General features: G+C 35.5%; 1 protein-coding gene across 8 annotated transcripts in view; it reads right to left on the bottom strand.

Moving 5' to 3' along the window:
* Positions 1-12,406, bottom strand: part of CCNT2 (cyclin T2) — a 40,475-nt gene extending 28,069 nt beyond the window's left edge. For 3 of the 8 annotated variants that reach the window (XR_004233025.1, XM_031959991.1, XM_031959993.1), the window contains exons 1-2: positions 11,101-11,315; positions 10,007-10,088 (exon numbers count right to left, since the gene is read on the bottom strand). Coding sequence is in view for 4 of the 8 variants with exons in the window: in XM_031959991.1 (XP_031815851.1) it covers positions 10,007-10,088; positions 11,101-11,258 (240 nt within the window). In the remaining 4 variants the exon portion in view is untranslated. Of the gene's footprint in view, positions 1-6,529; positions 6,645-8,011; positions 8,039-10,006; positions 10,089-11,100; positions 11,316-12,324 lie in introns of those variants that run through there. The other 5 variants (XM_031959990.1, XM_031959992.1, XM_031959994.1 and 2 more) reach the window with 4 other exon arrangements.
* Positions 12,407-17,656: the final 5,250 nt, after the last annotated feature.

Here is a 17,656-nt window from a genome sequence, read left to right as displayed (position 1 = left end):
AAAAGCAGAAACAACACCCTCACATAAATAGATATAAAGTAAATTTAAATTAATTGGAGGAAAAGGGAAATAGCAATTGGGGGACGTGGTTAAGAAAAAACCTTATAGTATTTGAGCTCGGCTTTGAAGAAGGCCAGATATTCTACTAAGAGTCAGAGTGAATGCATTATAGACATGAAGGACAACCTGGGAATCAGAGAACTGTGTATTCAAATTCAAATTCTGTTATTAACTGTATTGTCTTAAGCTAGTCCTTTTCCCTGCTTGGGATTTGAGTTTCCTATTTAGAATAAAGGGTACAAAATGGGTATCTCTAAGGTCAATCCCTGTTCTAAATTAGTGGCATCAAACTCAAAAAGCTAAAATTGACTTATTAGCAAACTACAAATTAATATTATCTAGACTACCGTATTTTCATTTATCTTGTTAAACATCCCAATTACATTTTAATCTGCTTTGGGCCACATTAGGGAATTTGACATCTCTGTTCCAAATCATATTATCTGGGATTTTATGGTAACTACCATAATCTTTGGGCTATTTGCTATTCTATATATTTTGAGATCATGGCATTCCAAGATTTGTGGGCATACAGAAAACATCAGCCAAGTACTGATATAAAAAAGATGGTAAGCTATACATTGGTGATGTGCCACAGAAACTATCAATTATTTTTTCAAATACAATCCAACTTGATGAGGTGCAATATGGTATAAAGAGGATTGAATTTGGGTGAAGACCAATTAAATCCAAATATTTACTTTGAAATTAGATATATAAACATGGTGTCATTTTCATTGTGTCCTGCACTGATCCCATATCAGGTCTTCTTGGCAAAGGTACTGGAGTAGTTTGCCTTTCCTTCTCCAAATCATTTTACAGATAAGGAAACTGAGGCAAAAAAGTTTAAGTGACTTGTCCAGGGTCAGGCAACCAGTAAAGTCTCTTAAGTTATACTTGAACTCTACCTTTCCTTCCTCCAGGTCCAACACCAACTACACCTTGCTGCTCCTTGTTATGGTATACAAAACCTTAAATATCAAAAATATTTGTATTTTTTCCCTGAATAAGGAATCATTCAGTTTTTAGACATGAGAGTAAGGCTAGACCTCAACTCAGGTAATCCTAACTGCAGGTCCAGCGCTCTATTCACTGTATCACCTTGCTGCCCTATTAGAATGTGCAAATCATTTAAACCTCTTTTTTTGAATCTCAAGTTTCCTTATTGGCAAAATGAAGATAAAGCTTGTACTATCTATTTCACAAGGTGATTGTCAAGATCAAAACAAAGCGAAGCATTTTGAAAATCTTAAAAACACTGTGGAAATGTCAGCTGTTAACTTTCTCTTACCCCTACCCCTCTCAATTTTGCTTCAACTCCTCATCCTACCTGTATCATTTAAAGAAAAACAAGCTGACAAATCTATAAAACTGCTGCTCATGATCAAATCAATATATAATTTTCACTCTTTCTAGCATGGATTACATTAAGAGGTTTGTAGTATTCTAGAGTTTGATGTAATTAACATAATACTATCTTACCATTTCCAAGAAGAATCTTACCATCAATGAAAATTTTTTTAGTTTGAACTTTGTTAAAATACCTTCTGTGGATTAGCAAGCATCTCTTGAATGTGAATTTCCCTACTAAACATAACACCCTTGATGTACTCAGTGGGCCACTGATGAAAGTTTTGTTTGAAAACTGCTATAAATTTTATAAAAATTATATAGAACTTTTTTGAGAAGTGCCTTCAATCAGGCTCTAAGTCAAAGGCTTGAACAACAAATACAATGGAAGCAGCACATTCTCTATATTTTCAAATAGTAGTTGGACCCTAAAGATGTAATCCAGTATAGAAACTACCTGTTTTTCTTATGCTTTTCTTTGAGGATGCATTTGATAAAAGCAGGAACCAAAATTTTATAGGGGTGAGAAAGTCGTCTTTTTTGGTTAAGGCAGCATCTTTATCCATTCTTTTCAGCTTTTCCCTATATTGATAGAGCTTGAAGAATGTCCCCCACCAAATTTTAAAATTATATCATTTCTGACAGCCACTTTTCCTTACTTATCTTGATTCATGGTTCCATTAATGTTGCTGATGAGAAAAGATTACTTGACTTGAGACCAAGAAATAAAAAGCCAGACTTAAAAGAATCTCACTACTGTTTAATGACAACTACTTTTTTCAAGAAGAGAGCTAGAAGGTACTAGTCATGCCGCATGCTGTAAAATCATAATAAATCATAACAGAAAAGAAGTGACTAGTTACAGATGTAGAAGTGGTAGCCTACATATAGTAAAACTGGCTGGTTAGAACAAAGATTAAAGTAAACATAAATTAGAAGGACAAGAAATGCATTATATTCACAGCAGCTCTAATCCAATTTGTTTAAACAAGCTAGTGACTCCAAAACCCAAATGAAAAAAGTACGAATACTGAATCATGCAACTATAAGGAGACAGTGTTTAATAATATGGGTATTGGGAATAAAAGCTTTTCCAAAAAAATTTTCTCTTCAGATTGAGGGAGGAAAGGAAAAGAAACTAAAAAATCTTTTGCCTTTTTCTTCCAAGCTTTCTCATGTCCATGACAATTTAGTTTTGACTTTCCTTTTCTTGTTTGTTTACAGAATGGAAAGGAACAAGCCTGTTTTTTCAATTCTCATGTGATTTCTCAGATTAAAATTGGTCCAAGGACTCATTCTTCACCCAAAGAAGAAATTACTGTCATTTAAAGTAGGACTATTACTTTCTTAAATGATGAATACCAACTATTTAGAATGTTAACATTTTCATTATTGTCTTTCATGGTGGACAAAAAAATACTTATTTTTCTATACTAGTACATATCTTTACTATTACCCATGGCAAAATGGGTGGGTTTTAGGTGACTCTTCTTAAACATATTTAATATGTAATAAAATTCATAAATATCATGACTTTGAATTATGATGTTTGGGGTAGAAACAACACTGAGCAACTACATATCTATATTATTTTTTAGTAATTTATTAAAATTATGATAGGAACCTGACACCATCCAATTTAACTCACCATACTATCAGTTCAGTTTGGTATAAAAACCAACCAAAGCCACAGTTTAAAGTTTTATCTCCATATAGAATTTAATGTTTGTGCAAAGAAAAAATTCTGTTCAATAATCACAGCTTACATTCTTAACTTAAATAAACACATGGACACTGACTGGGATTATATGGAAAGGCTAAAAAAAATCTTTTATTCAAAGAAAAGAGCATATCAATATGTACACCATCACTGTTATAAAAGTACTACAAAATGACCTTTAAAGTACAGTTAATTTATAACTAAAAAGGAGGTCACATAAGTAACAGAGATAAATAGATTTCTTTATGGGAAATTGGGAGACCTGGGTTTCAATATTGCCCCAGACACTTACTAGCTATGTGATCATGGGCAATTTTCATTAAGCCACCAATTGTTATTTTCCAAACAAACTACCAATTGCAAAGATAAGTATTCTGCAAATGTAAAGCATTACATAAATGTTAATTACTACAAAGTCACTATTGAGGAAAGATTTTTTTTTTTTTTTAAAGGCACAATACCAAGCAAAGGGAAGTTACCATAGACTGTTTCCCTTTCATTTTAGGTAGAAGCAACTAGGAAAAGACCTTCATGTCATACATTTAATTGGATAGCTTGCGCTTACCACATTTAACATTGTAGCCAATATAAAATTTACAATAGTCACCCAAGTTAAACATACATTATTTCCTAAACATTATGAGTCTGTCTGGATGCATTTATCCATCCACGTAACACTAGAAGAGGTCAAGGTATTGGCTATTGCAATAGAATATGGAGTTTCTGGAATAAAAAATTGCAACAAGTACTTGAATACAGTTGATATGCTACATACATTTTGAAGTTACAAGTCAGAGTTAAATCCATTGAATAAAGGGGATGACAACAATTTTAGTTTATGATTTTATGAGATATGAATAAAGTGACAATGCTAATTTGCTTATATAGCAAATGTAAGAAATTTAAAATAACTTTTTTTAAGACAACGATAATATCATTTAATTAAGTGTATTTCAAGATGAAAGCTTTGAAGGACAACACAAATTCTGTTTAACTTCTGGTGATTTTACTCATATTCTTCATATCTCCCAATAGACTGTAAGCATTTTGTTTTGTGCAAGACCATGTCTGACAGTGTTATGATAAGTTCCTCTAAGTTTTTAGTCTTTATGATGAAAGTATGCTAAGTCTGTAAATCTTACTTTAAAACCAATTTTTTTGGTCATTGCTGATGAGCAATAGCTATTAGCTACTAGTTTAGCCTTTAGGTAATGTGCAGTTCCTTCTTCTGTCCTACATTTTAGTAAACTTGCTTTTAAACCTCATTCACAAGCAAGTTCTAGATTCCACAGAGTTGCCATAAGCACAATGCACTTTATAAATCCTGGAGTTATATTTCTATAATGAATGCTATAAAAGTATTGTACACTGCGTAAGTATAAGTTGGCAAAAGACTGCCTTTTCACAAGTAGGGCATATCCCCGATGTCAGCTTCTTACTTTAGAATTAAATATATATTTATGAAGTAAAAGAATATACAGTCCTCCTTTTCGTTTTTACTCCTTGTTTTGGCATTTTTGCAATAAATTTACCTAGAAAAAAAATTCCTTCATGTAAACCAATTTAAAGGGAAGATACTTAAAGTTCTTAGCTTTATCAATGTCAGATAGCTAGTAAGAATCTTGTAAGTTAATAAAGCTTGTGACCTCCAATTTCTAGAGCACTATTAAGAATTCTGATGACTAAATCTTATTCAACAGTAAATTTGCAAAGGCTTGTTTAAGTTAACAACAAATTTGGAAAGCAAGCAAAAACACCTCAAAATTAAATCTACTTAGCACAATGTCTTGTAGAAAGTAGACATTTAATGTTTATATTAAGTTGTTCCTACATCTTAAATTATTTTAAAAAACATTTACCATGGCAGAAAAGAAGTTTAAAAGATATCTTGAAACAATAAAATTTAATGTAGTATAGTACAGTAAAAATTTAGATTTAGAATCTGAGAATCTGTATCCGAACCCCAGATCTACTATTTTAACTAGCTAGGACTTTGGGCAAATCATCACCTCTTTGTGTCTGGTTCCTCATCTATGCAATGAGGGGATTAGATAAAATCCTAACCCCTAGAGTCCCTTCTAACTCAAAATTTCTGAATATTTCCATTAAAGATGAAATTGCCTTATTTTGCCTTTTATCAGTGAGCCAGGAATGAAATAAATAAAAAGTCAAAATGGCTCAACAAAAACAAAATTAATTAATATTTGGCCAGTTCAGGAGTCCTCGTTTCTATTTCCTAGTGGACCACCAATTCACTTTGTGACCATGTCACTCTCTTGCCTTCAGTTTCCTCATCTTTGTGTGTGTGTATATAAAATTTAAATAAAAAAGGGAGAGGAGAGTGTATGGACTAGATCAGAAGCATCAAACTCAACTCTCAGAGCTTCTTAGCACAAGATTAAAATGTAACTGGGAAATACTTAATAAGATAAAAATACAACAGAATATTAATTTGTGATTGTCTAAATCAATATGCAGCCTGCAGGCTATTTCTAGATGAGTTTGACACCACTGGTCTAGATGATTTCTAAGTTTCTTCTCAGCACTAACAGTTTATGATTCAATAATCTGTTTAATGTTATACTGATAAATAATGTCTGGGTAAAATAACAAAGAATAAGTCTTTTTTAGAAATCTAAAATGATACCAAGTCCAAACAGATAATAGTACCTATTCAGGGAAAAAATACAAATGTAATGTTTAAAACTTGATATGTTCTTAGCATAAAGCACTGAAACCACATCGAAATACTGTTAGACATTAAGCTAACAATTACCATTTTTTTTTTAGGTACAAAATTACTTAAAAGCATTAAATATATTAGGATATTCCCAAACCCTTAATTAACAAGATCAGAAATGGCAGATTACAAATGTGACCCTTGTTCATGAGAAAGTCAGCTAATAGTGCCCAGGGGAAATAGATGAATCTGGAAGACAATTTCCAATCCTGGTCAGCTAGTAGACTTCAAACTAAAAGACAGAATTATTAAAAACAACTGAGGGAAATCTCCCAATTTTTGTTTTTACTGTAGTTCTAGGCAAAGGGATACCAGGCCTGAAAAGTTTACTAGTGTTTGAGGTGGTTAAAAGAATACTGAGATAAAAGAGAACTATAATAGTTAGTAATTCCAAATAAATTTAGTAGTGAGTGTATAGTAAAGTTCCCAATTTTCAGATAACAAACTCTTCTACCAAAGCAGCAAATAAATGGGATACACTACTGAAAATTAAGTGAAAGAGATCAAAATAAGTGGCACAAAAATATTGGATTCTCAGCAAACACCCAGGAAAGGGACCTAGAGAATCTTTGTAAATTGTCTACTGAGAGCTGACAAAAAGATCAGGCATTTTTAAAAGGTTGAAAATACAGGAAAAAAAAAACACAACATTATCCTACCTTTGTAAAACTAGTGTATCCACATCAGGCCTACTGTGTGTAGTACTCTCATTCCATTATGTATTCCTTGAGTTGTGGTAATTAGACGTGCCAAGGAAGATCCAAGGAAAGACAACTAAAATAAACAGAGGATTCGGGGTGGGAAGTGGGAGTTGGAGGGAAAAGTAGGACTGTTGTATGGAGAGGCTAAAAGAATAGGAGTTCTTCAATGTATACAATTAAAAAAATAAGAAGGGATGAGATGGAAAACTATAGAATCTTAAAATGACTGGATAAAGTGAGCACAAACTTGTATATTAAATCCAGCAATACTAGGATGATAGTACAAAAAGATATCTTTGAAATGGGAGTGAAGCAAGTTCATAACAAAGACAAGAAACTACCAATTCATTTAACAAACATGAATATCTACTACATTCCAGGCTCTAAACCAAGTATTGAGAAGTATACAAAATTAAAAAAAAATAATAATCCTTACTAACAAGGAAAGTTTATCAATCATGGATAAATGCATCTATCCAAAATAATAATCATGCTAAATTTCAATGCATTAAAAAGGGTCTGGATTCATTATTAGTGAATTCCACATAAATATCTATTACAAGAAACTAGGATACAGCTAATTTTTAAGTTAAGTTTTCCCAATAGGGAAAACACTTCTGCCTTTCTGTAATTACTGGTAGCAATAGAATACTGGGCTAAGCAAATCCATACTAGTCTGACCTAGTATGGCTATTATTAAGTTCTCAATTCCAGTAGAAAAAAAAAAACTGACAAATAGAATGAGGTTGACCAGCTTTTCCCTTTGGGTAAAAGGAAACACTTAATCATAAGGTACTTGATACATGTCATTTAGCTTTCAAGGTGATTTAACCTTCCAAATAAAATCCTCAATATAATTCAACAGTATGTTCAAGGCAAAAGAAAAAATTGCTGGGTTATAGAGAATATCACAAAGATACAATGTTGCATTAATGAAGAATCTTAGGAAGGGGAGAAGTAAGAGTTACTAGGAAGCAGTTCCCATGTCTTCTGGCCACTTTTAATCCAGAATTGAAGCAAGAAAAGGAAAAAAAAAACTATGGTACCTGCCTTCTTTCTCTGAAAATCATCTTCAGGGACAAAGATATCCATGTTTGTTTTTTATTCAAATCCACTTTTGCAACAGAACATAACATCACACTTCCCTGTTGCATTAACTTTTAATTTTATGCTAACAGATTTAAAATGGAAATATTGCATGCCATAAATAATGTTTAAATATAAAGTTTCTCACTGGGTATGCTTTAAACCTGTCATTACTATTGTAACATTCTATATTGTTTGCTTTTTTATTAAAATGAACTAGTTTTTCATTTAGCTAGATATCCTAAGGAATTATAATTTCCTAAATTTAGTTAGTTACACTCTTCAATTAAAACCCTATTATTGAGCAAAAATTTCCTGATGATTTGGGGGAGTATGAATTTAAAAGTGACTCACATTCAATTTGAGACCACCCCCTTCACCCTAAAAGAATAGAAAAAAAAAAAGATAAAAGAGTAAAGTTGTACATTTGATGCTAGGGCATCAACATAAATATTAAAACCATTTTTGATGTTATATGACAGCAAATGTAAGAAATTTCTGTAACTGATTAGGTTCTTATATTAAGGTTGTATTGTATAATCTTTTTAACATTTTGTAAAATAAAAAATTAATAACACTTTAGAGTTTACATTACACATAAAGTTTCAAAAAGTCGTTTTGATTCATGAGGACAAGTCAGACACACCAGATTTGCAATTTGATATCATTTAAATAAAGACTGAAAAAATACAATGAAGTGCCTAGTTCTTTCAACCATTGCACAAACGACTTCTGAAATAGACAAAGCTTTGAATCTTGGCACCAGATTTGACAAATTGCTAATGTAGGTAGACTTAAGACACTTGATATCAAAATATCAAAACTTTCAGAAAAGTGATCCTGAAAAATCCTATGAGCAATTACTAATCAAAACTGTAGTTTGTAAAGTATGTGAAAATTCTCTGTGTAGCTGTAGATCATTTATTTTCTGAATTAAGTTTTTGTTTTGCTTTTTGTATTAAAATCTGTTACTGGAAAACTTCATAGGATAGAATGGGGGGAGGGGACAACAACACTGGCTTCTTCCCATAATTTGTCTCCACAGCCTGTGTGGTGTGCTTTAAATCAAGCAATCCCTAACCTAAAGGCTGTCACTTTTAACTTTCTCTTTACCTCTACCACTAATTCAAATCCACTAGACTAAAACTATATGAACTGAGACTGATGAGATTGAGTAGAAAGAAAGGGAACATACCAGAGAAAGGAAAAAGATGTATAATAGAAAAATGCAAGTGGGGGTGGTCCACTAGAAAATATTCATATTAGAATTATGCAAAATAAACAGAATATACTAAGGATCATCAGACTAACTTAGAAATAGATTGTTAAACATTATTAAAATTAATTTAAACATGCCTTTTCATTTATTACAAAAAGTGTACTAATAACTTTTTAAAGGGTTATTTTGGTTAACTATTTTGGATCATCCACTGACGATCAAGCCCTTTATGATATATCCTCATTATTAGAACAACATTCTTTATAAAGCTGTGGTTGAATAAAATAACTAAAACTGAGGGAAGGACAGAGTATGGCTAGTGCAAAATTCCCTCTAAAGATAGGCAACTTTATTTTTCATCGTAAAGAACACGCATTGTTAGCATTTTTGTTCTAATGCCTAATTTATATAGAAAAATTTTCATAAATTATAAATATTATTTTTAGAAATTAAGCTCTAATGTTACATGGAAAAGTTAACTAGAAAATGTTTATATCCCTACAGTTCCATAATTTACCTGTGAGATGATATGTTTGAAGCAAGATTTGTCATTTGGTTGACCAGTATTTGTAAAAGTAATAAGTCCCCCAATAGCAAATGAAATTTTGGCATCCTTTGTTTACCAGACATGAATTACAAAGATACTGACCTTTTGCAAATTAATATTCCTCAACTTTTACTCCCCCCTTTAAAAAACAAATGGTCAGTTTCAAAATCAATTACAAAGTCAATATAACAAAGAATTGATATGACAAAGTCTCCCAAGAACTACTTACATATACTTCTGGCTTGTCTAAACAAACTTTGTATTTTACTGAAACATTTAAATATAAAATTTTAAGTATTAAAAAAAAAAAGTATTGTTGCCAAGTAAGTAACCCCAATTATATGGTTTTCTAAGATGTAGGGAGTGTTAAGGATGAAGATTACTGTTCTACATATGAACATGAAAGCAGGATCAGACCATTTGAAACAAAATATAAGCATGAGTTGCAAATATAAATTTACTATTAATACCCAGGTCATCAGTAAAATAAATCACTGACAGAATCGTTCTCTATTATAAAATAACTTAAAAGTTTAACTACTTTGAACATATGGCCAAATGCTGTTTAAAAAATTGTACTTACATTTCTGTTAAACTTGGTGAAAGAATGGTGCATATAAAACCTGTGCATGTAAACAATTGCAGTATTTATTGTAAGTTGAGAGCTGGAAAGTAGTATTTAGGAAATGAACGTTTTAAAGACGAAAACTATATAATCTAATCTTTTTTTCTTAAAGCATAATTCATAAAATTATTATTTGGGTGTTGCACCCAAGTTTCTTTGAGGTACTTCAGTGCTCTTTTCCAAATCATTTCATTCAAGGAAAAAAAGAAAGCCAAAATGGAAAACTTAGAGGAGAGGGCCTTAAAATTGTTAAGGGGAGGAGTGAGGTGGGAGGAAAAGAAATATGAAGCTTTTCAGAGTAGGCCATCTCGCCAAACCTCCTACGAGGATTTCTGACTAAATAAGTGTATATTTCCTTCAAAAACCTGAGCACTTCAAAGCCGCCCCAAGAACATAAAGCCTAGGCTCGGTGCGTTCCACAGCACATGGAGTCCGAGCCGCCCAGTCTCCTCCAGTCCAGCCAGCTGGATGCCCGCGGGTGGGGGAGGCCTTGGGAGGGAAGTCTTTCAAAGCTCCATCCACCGGCCTCTTCCTTCAACAGTCTCGCCAGACTCTCCCTTCCTCGCCCCCTCCCCCCTTCCCGGTTCCGCGCTAAAGCTTCTCCGGGATCTGGAGCCTCCGGAGAAGCTGTCCCGTTCCCCCTCCCCCCCCCTGCTTTCCAAAGCGGCCTTCCCCCCCCCTCCCGCCACGCGGAGCATCCAAAGGGATTACACAACGCAGCGTTCAAGCCGGGCCGGGGATCCCAGGGCCCCAAGCTCCCCCACCCCCACCCCCTGCCTCTTGCGGCCTCACCGGCTCCGACCAGCCCCCCGGCGCCCCTCGTTCCAGCCTCCCCCCAGCGCCGGCCCCTACTAGGTCCCTCTCGGCGTGGCCGACGGCTGCAGCGCCATGTTCTCCACGTCCAAGCCCCAGACGCCGGCCCCGGTGGTGGGACGATGAGGGAGGTGGCGGGGACGGGGATGGGGGGAAGGGAAGATGGAGGTTGGGAGAAGGGAGATTAGGAGGTGAATGGTGGAAGGTGGGGTGGGGGAGGAATAAAAAAGAAAGGATACACATTGAGACGCTGCCCCATATCTTGGATAAAGTTGGCCGCCTGCTGGCGGTACGAGAGCTCCTTATCTGCCTCCACCCCGCAGCGGCGGCTCGGCGTGTTCTCCAGCTGCTCCCGGCTGAAGAACCACCGAGAAGAAGCCCCACGGCCCGACGCCATGACACTTCCTCCTCCTCCGGCTCCCCCTAACCCGCCCCCCTCCCACCTCCCCTCCTCCCCGCCAAGGCCGCGCGGCCCCGCCCCGCTCCGCTCCGCTCGCCGTAGCCGCGCGCCGCCCCCTCCCCACCCCGGTCCACCTCGCTATCTTGCGCGCGCTTGCGCGCACCCTCTCACACGTTGTGTTTATTTGGTCGGCCTTGTTCTTTACACTCCCCACCCCCCTAATCCTTTCTGCGCCGGCTCGGCCGCGCAGGAGACCATAATGCCCCGCGCCGCGCATCATTCAGTCGCGCCCAGAGGAGTGTCGAGGTGAAAGGAAAGGCGGAGGCAGGGGACGCTATGGGGAGGGAGGAGCGCGGGGCCGTGTGCTGCGCGTCTGGGGTGAGAGAGACGAGACGGAGGTAAAGAAGAAGGGGAGGCCATACTTATGAAGGATGGCGGAGGATTGAAGAGCGCCGAGAGCAGTCCCATCCTGGTAGAAAAAACGAGCTCAGAGTCGGAGGTCTTGTCCTAACGTCGCTCCTGAGCTTTAATTTGGGCAAGGGGCTGGCCTTCCCTTCATATATAAAATGACGAGGAGCTTGGACAAGCTGGTCTTTAATTCCTTTTCCAGCTTTTTCGTTATTTTCTGGTTGAAAACATTACCCTCCTTTTCGTAGCATCCTCGAAATTATAAATAGATATTCATATGCACACATTAACGTTGGTGGCCAATTTGGTCTCGTCCCGCTATTGGGTCTATTTTGAGGTAGGATTTACGTTTCTTCTTAAATATGCATTTTAAGTAACAACTACTCTGCTGTGCACAGGTGCGCAGTAAGACGTCAAGTCTTTATTCAGCTACTACATGGAATATTAAAAGCTTTTTTTCCCCGTGCTGGAGGATACTAAGTAAGGATTAGCATAAAATCCTAAAATGTACCAAATGCATAATCTTAAAACAACAATGACGATGCCATTCATTCCCTTACATAAAAATCTAAAATGTCTGCCAATTGACACTAGGAAATCATGAAAAACCTTCACCCTGTCATTTAAAGCCCTCTACGATATGCCTCCCACCTACCTTTCATAGACTGTCCAGTCAAACAGGCAGGCCTGCTTAGCTGTTCCTCGTGCACAACCTCTCACTTTGGTGCCTTTGCACAAATGGCATCCCGTATCTGGAATTTACTCCCTCCTCACCACTTTCAGCTTCCTTCATAGCACAGCTCACTTCCTACATGCGGCCTCTCCTCATCTCCCCATTTGTTAGCTAGCTCACCCTCTTGAAGTAATTTTGTATTACATTGTATATATTTTAGATTTACTTTTTTGTGTACATGTTACATTTCCTCAGTACACTGTAAGTTCCTCTAGGGAGAAAATTTTTATTTTTGTCTTTGTATTCCCATTGTCTTCTACCTGTAATGCTACAGTAATAAGATCCTTGGCAATAGAGTCAGAGGATCTAGATTCAAATACTACCACCTTTTTTACATACTATCTGTGTGATCTTTAGCAAGTCATTTAACCTCTCTGGGTCACATGTAAAACAAGGGGTTTATAGTCTCTAGGATTTCTTCCAGCTCCTAATAATTTGTGATCATATGCAATATTTCTTGAATTAGTCCTACTATTACTATACTTAAAAGATATATAATTATATCCACATAATTACTCTCTCCAACAATGCAGATTCTCTAAATGGAGGTGATTCATACAAACTCAAAGGTCATCTAGTCTGATTGTGTCATCAAGCAAAGAGATGTTTGATTATAATAGGAAGGGGGGAAACAAGCATTTCTTTTAAGGACCTACTATGTGTCAGACATTGTACCAAGAACTTAAAAAAAAATCTCATTTGATCCACTATGCATATGTACATTTAGTAATAAATCAAAGCTGAAGTGACTAAAAAATGCTGGGAATAAGAAGGCAGGAACTCATCTGCAGAAAATAAAGTACAAATAAGGAAAGGACTCCAAAGTGTTCTCATTAGCTGGCACTACTTTCTCCTGAAGGCAGTCAGTTGAACATTTAAGAACATTTAAAAAGGATGACCTTGCAAATGTGTTTTGATCTAGATCTGGCTGCTTGCTTTTGCAAACTTACTCAAGCAGAAAATGTCAACAAGGAATCTTTGATTTTGTTGTGAGATTTGTTTTAGACTCTGAGAGCTCTTGTGTCTATAGTAGTCTTGAGAACTGGCATTTAGTTTTATCCTGATTGAGTTTGTATTCCTGCCTTTGGTTTTGCCTTGATAGATTTCCAGGAAGGTACATCCTGTCTCTGTGTCCCCATTGTTCTATCTGTCTATGTTTATTATGGGAAGTGAGACAAAGCCAAGAATAAAGTTATAGCCTCAGCTAAAATAATTGTGCTTATTTCTAAAAATGTCCATCTAAGATTACTTTTGTTTCAGCTTCCTCTGCACCTCAATAGAATAGTGAATTGTGGTTGTTTTAAATTAAAAAAACCCCAACAACCCTAATCAACTCTTGTGGTAAACCTATCTAAACTTAATTTGGCTGGTTTTTAGATGACAGATAAGCAAGCTGCCATATACTATACTTAAGCCTATCTAACGTCATAGGATCTGCTAGAGAGTGCAGTTTGCAAGCATATGTAAGAAAACAGAGTTGCTTTAACACTATGCTTAAGCATTACTAGATACTTATTAAAAATTTTACTAAAATCTTTTCCAAATTATATTATTCTGTTTGTTGATTACAATTTTGTTAAAAGTGGGCCAGACCTGAGAAGAGAATTTGAATTGGACATTACCTGTTATTTATTTCAGTGACTCATATGCTGTTTCCTCATCTCCACTAAACAAGGTAAGCTAGGTGTATATGGACTGAAATTTTTTGGATGCAAAAGAGGACAAGTATTGCTGAATGATAAATCAGTGAGTGTTAGGTATGAGATATGGCTTCGAAGAAGACATTAATACAGTTTAAAAACAGGTAAAGAAATTAGCTTTATTTGAAAAGGTCAGAGATTGTTATGTATCAGAGATGGAATAATAATTGATATAATAATAATGGCAGGGAAACTGAGGGATTTATTTGAGTGTAAAAAGGAAAGAAATGGAGTTGGACTAAATATTTTCCACGATTCCTTTTAATTATAAATTCTATGAATCTGTAAGTTACAGTGGAAGCAGAGGACTGCATTTATTTCAAATATCTAGTAAAGCATGTGGCATTCACTTTGTGACTTCCCCCTCAATTTGTACTTGCTGGACTCCCATGGAACTACTACTCTTGAGTTCAAGTTATTCTATAAGCCCATTCTTCTGAAGCTATGGCTCAAATTCTCCCACTGTTGGGTTCACATTTAATTGTCAGCCACCTGACAATTAACTAAAAGCAAAGGCATTTGCAGAAATGGCAACTTAAAAAATAATGCCAAAATATTTTCTCCTCAGATCTGCACATGCTTTCCACTCTTTCATAAATTTATAAAATCTCACTAGGAAGAGTGGACATATATACAGAGTATATTAATGAAGAAGTACATATCTAGGGAATACATGTGATATAGCATTTCAATATCTAATGCTGAAAAACCTCAATATTGTTTTTCATGATGTCTTCATACTACTCTCTCCTAGGTATGGCATCTATGTAAGGCTTAGTTTGTCTCAGCTGTTCTTGTTTGATTCATAGATCATCTCTGATTCATTGGATACTGTCTACCATAGATTGTGGAAGAGGAGGAAGTAGAGAGGAAGAGAAAAGAGGTATCTCCTCTCCCCTTGCCAAATATTGCTCAAAGTTTTTCTAAGAATTGGTTTTCTCCACTGACTGGGATGACTTCCATGACTGACTTTGTTAAGCCCACCAGATGTGTGATTTTTCTTTCAGCCATCCACTGGTTATGGACCCAGTAATTCTGCCAAGAATATAAATGAAGAATTTTTTCAGTGTTGCTAAAGGAAAAGCAAAACACACACACTCCTTTACACTCTCTTTAAGACTGAAATATTTAATTATCTCTATTATTTGCTCCTTACACTCTTGTCATTTCAAATGAATTGTAAGAACTCAATTGATCAATCCTGCCTTTTACCCGATCTGTCCCACACTATAAATGCCATATTGCCTATACCCCTTTATTTCTTAGGTCCTAGGCATACAGGATAACAAGGCACCCAAGATTATAAAATGTTTACAATAGACAATTATAAAGTTATGGAATAAACATTATAAATGCACAGTAAGTCAAATAGATACTACAGTCAGGTTTTATAACATTGGAGTGGGATTTAAGTATAATTGTCATGTTAACTGCAGTCCCCTCTTCTCCCCTTCTATATGGAGAAGAAATTGTCTTGGTAGAATTCAGATAGATTGAATCCAATTACAACTTTCATCATTGCTTACAGCTAGATACAAGTTAATATGAATAATTAATCCCTTGAAATGTTTGTATGTATTTGAATTTGTACTATTAAAAGTTATAATTATGTAAAATATGGTCACTGGTTTTAGTCTAGTAGAATTATATGTTGTCCCAATTTTGGTGCATTCTGGAAGTTCTCTTCCATCTTGAGACAGTAGCTATAGCACTTTTTGACTTCTCCCTTCACTGAGGAATTGATAAAATGTTAATTTAACACAGGGCTAAAGCATTCCTGGAGACCAAATTCAAAACTGGCCAATTCAATCCCTCCAAAATCCATCAAATTATTGTCTGGTTCATATCTCTATCCTCTCTATAAAAGTGTTATGGAATACTTTAGTGCTTTGTTAAAATCTAGGTTTGTATTTGTGTATAAATATGTGTCTGTGTATGTGCATGTGTATATATATATATATATATATATATATATATATATACACACACACACATATTTCTCCTGATTATCTGTTTAATAACTTTGTAAACAAGAAATGAGTTTAGTTTTCTTACTTCCATTTTAACATTGATCATTATCTTTTCCTGATTTGACCTATTCTTGATGAAGCCATGCAACTCTTCTTAGTGCTTCTAATTGTCTTTTTAATGATCCATTTTAGAATTTTTCTGGAATTAAAGCCAAGCTCACTTGTTAAAACAATATAGGCATGCCTTACATAGTGTTGTCTTTAAGTATTATTTGATAATATCATAATAGAGTGACAATTTTTTTTTTTTTTGAAAATCAGGATGTTTGTGTCTCTTTCATTTTTGCTTACCTTTTTTCAATATTTAACATCTTGTCCTGTATGAAGGTTGAAATGAGTAGTGGCTGATTGAGCCAGATTTTTTTAAAAAAAATTGTTAACTTTTATTGATATCTTTTGTTTTTACATCAATTTAATTTCTGAATATATCTCTTTCTATTCCCCTGCCCAACTAACTGTCTTTTATATTCTGGACCAAGCTTAACTCAGTTTTAGGACTCAAAGTAGGGATTAAAAAGCAATATAAGGCTTATCAACCATAAGATGCAATAAAACTCACTTTACTTTTTACTGAAGATTTAACTAAAAGTAGACACTGCCCTACTCTGGCTTCACATTTACCAGGGCAATAAGGACCAGTCGGAACTCTGTCAAACCTCAGAAACAACAATACCCCTCTCTCCAGGCTAAGCTTTATATATTCCTTTGATCCAACCAAATCTGGAGGATAGTTCCCTACCCTCTTTAATGAAAAATCTTTCTAGTTTATCTAAAATAAATGGGTTTCCTGTCCTTATTTCACTTGTAATGCCAATTATTCAGGGTTTCCTGGCCCTTCAGAAAAAACAAAACAACTTTGAAAGGCTCATCTAGGAAATGGTACAAATGATAGTACTGATGTGGTGCATTCCTTAGGAAGGGTGTAGAAATAACCCCAGGGCCACCTTGCCTTGGGAGTGATAGTTAGAAATGATATATTTTTTCCCTTAGGTTATTCTGCTCCAATTTATATGACCAGGATGCTGAGCCCATAAATATTGCTGGCTGTCAGATAACATCTTGTTGGTCAGTGATAGTGGGGTTTCTGAAATTAATGAGTAACAATAATGAGGTACTTAAAGTTAACTCAGGGGCAGAACAAAATTGGGTACCTGCCATTTGACCTACTGATGTTTCAGGCCTAAAAACACACCTTGGGAAGGTGTTCTCCCATTCCCTTTCCCCTATCCCTATCACACACCTGTGAGCTCTGTCTAGAGAATTATGGGTACTGCATTTTGAAGTCAGTACCAGACCACTACTCAACTCTACCTCTAAGCCATAAAATTAGCATATTGGTGACATGAAGCACCTGGTCTCTAACTTTTTCCTATAAATTTACCTTCTTGTTTCTGGTTCTTTGCTAACTTCTTTTGGAATTTAGCTCTCTCTAGTGGCCATTAAAATTATAATAAACTTTTCCCCTTGACTTGGAGATGGGTCCGAGCCTGCAAATTCTTTTGAGACACCTTGAGACGCTAGTTT

Source organism: Sarcophilus harrisii, chromosome 3 (assembly GCF_902635505.1).
Source record: "Sarcophilus harrisii chromosome 3, mSarHar1.11, whole genome shotgun sequence".
Taxonomy (NCBI): domain Eukaryota; kingdom Metazoa; phylum Chordata; class Mammalia; order Dasyuromorphia; family Dasyuridae; genus Sarcophilus; species Sarcophilus harrisii.
This window is presented reverse-complemented; position numbering and strand designations above follow the sequence as displayed.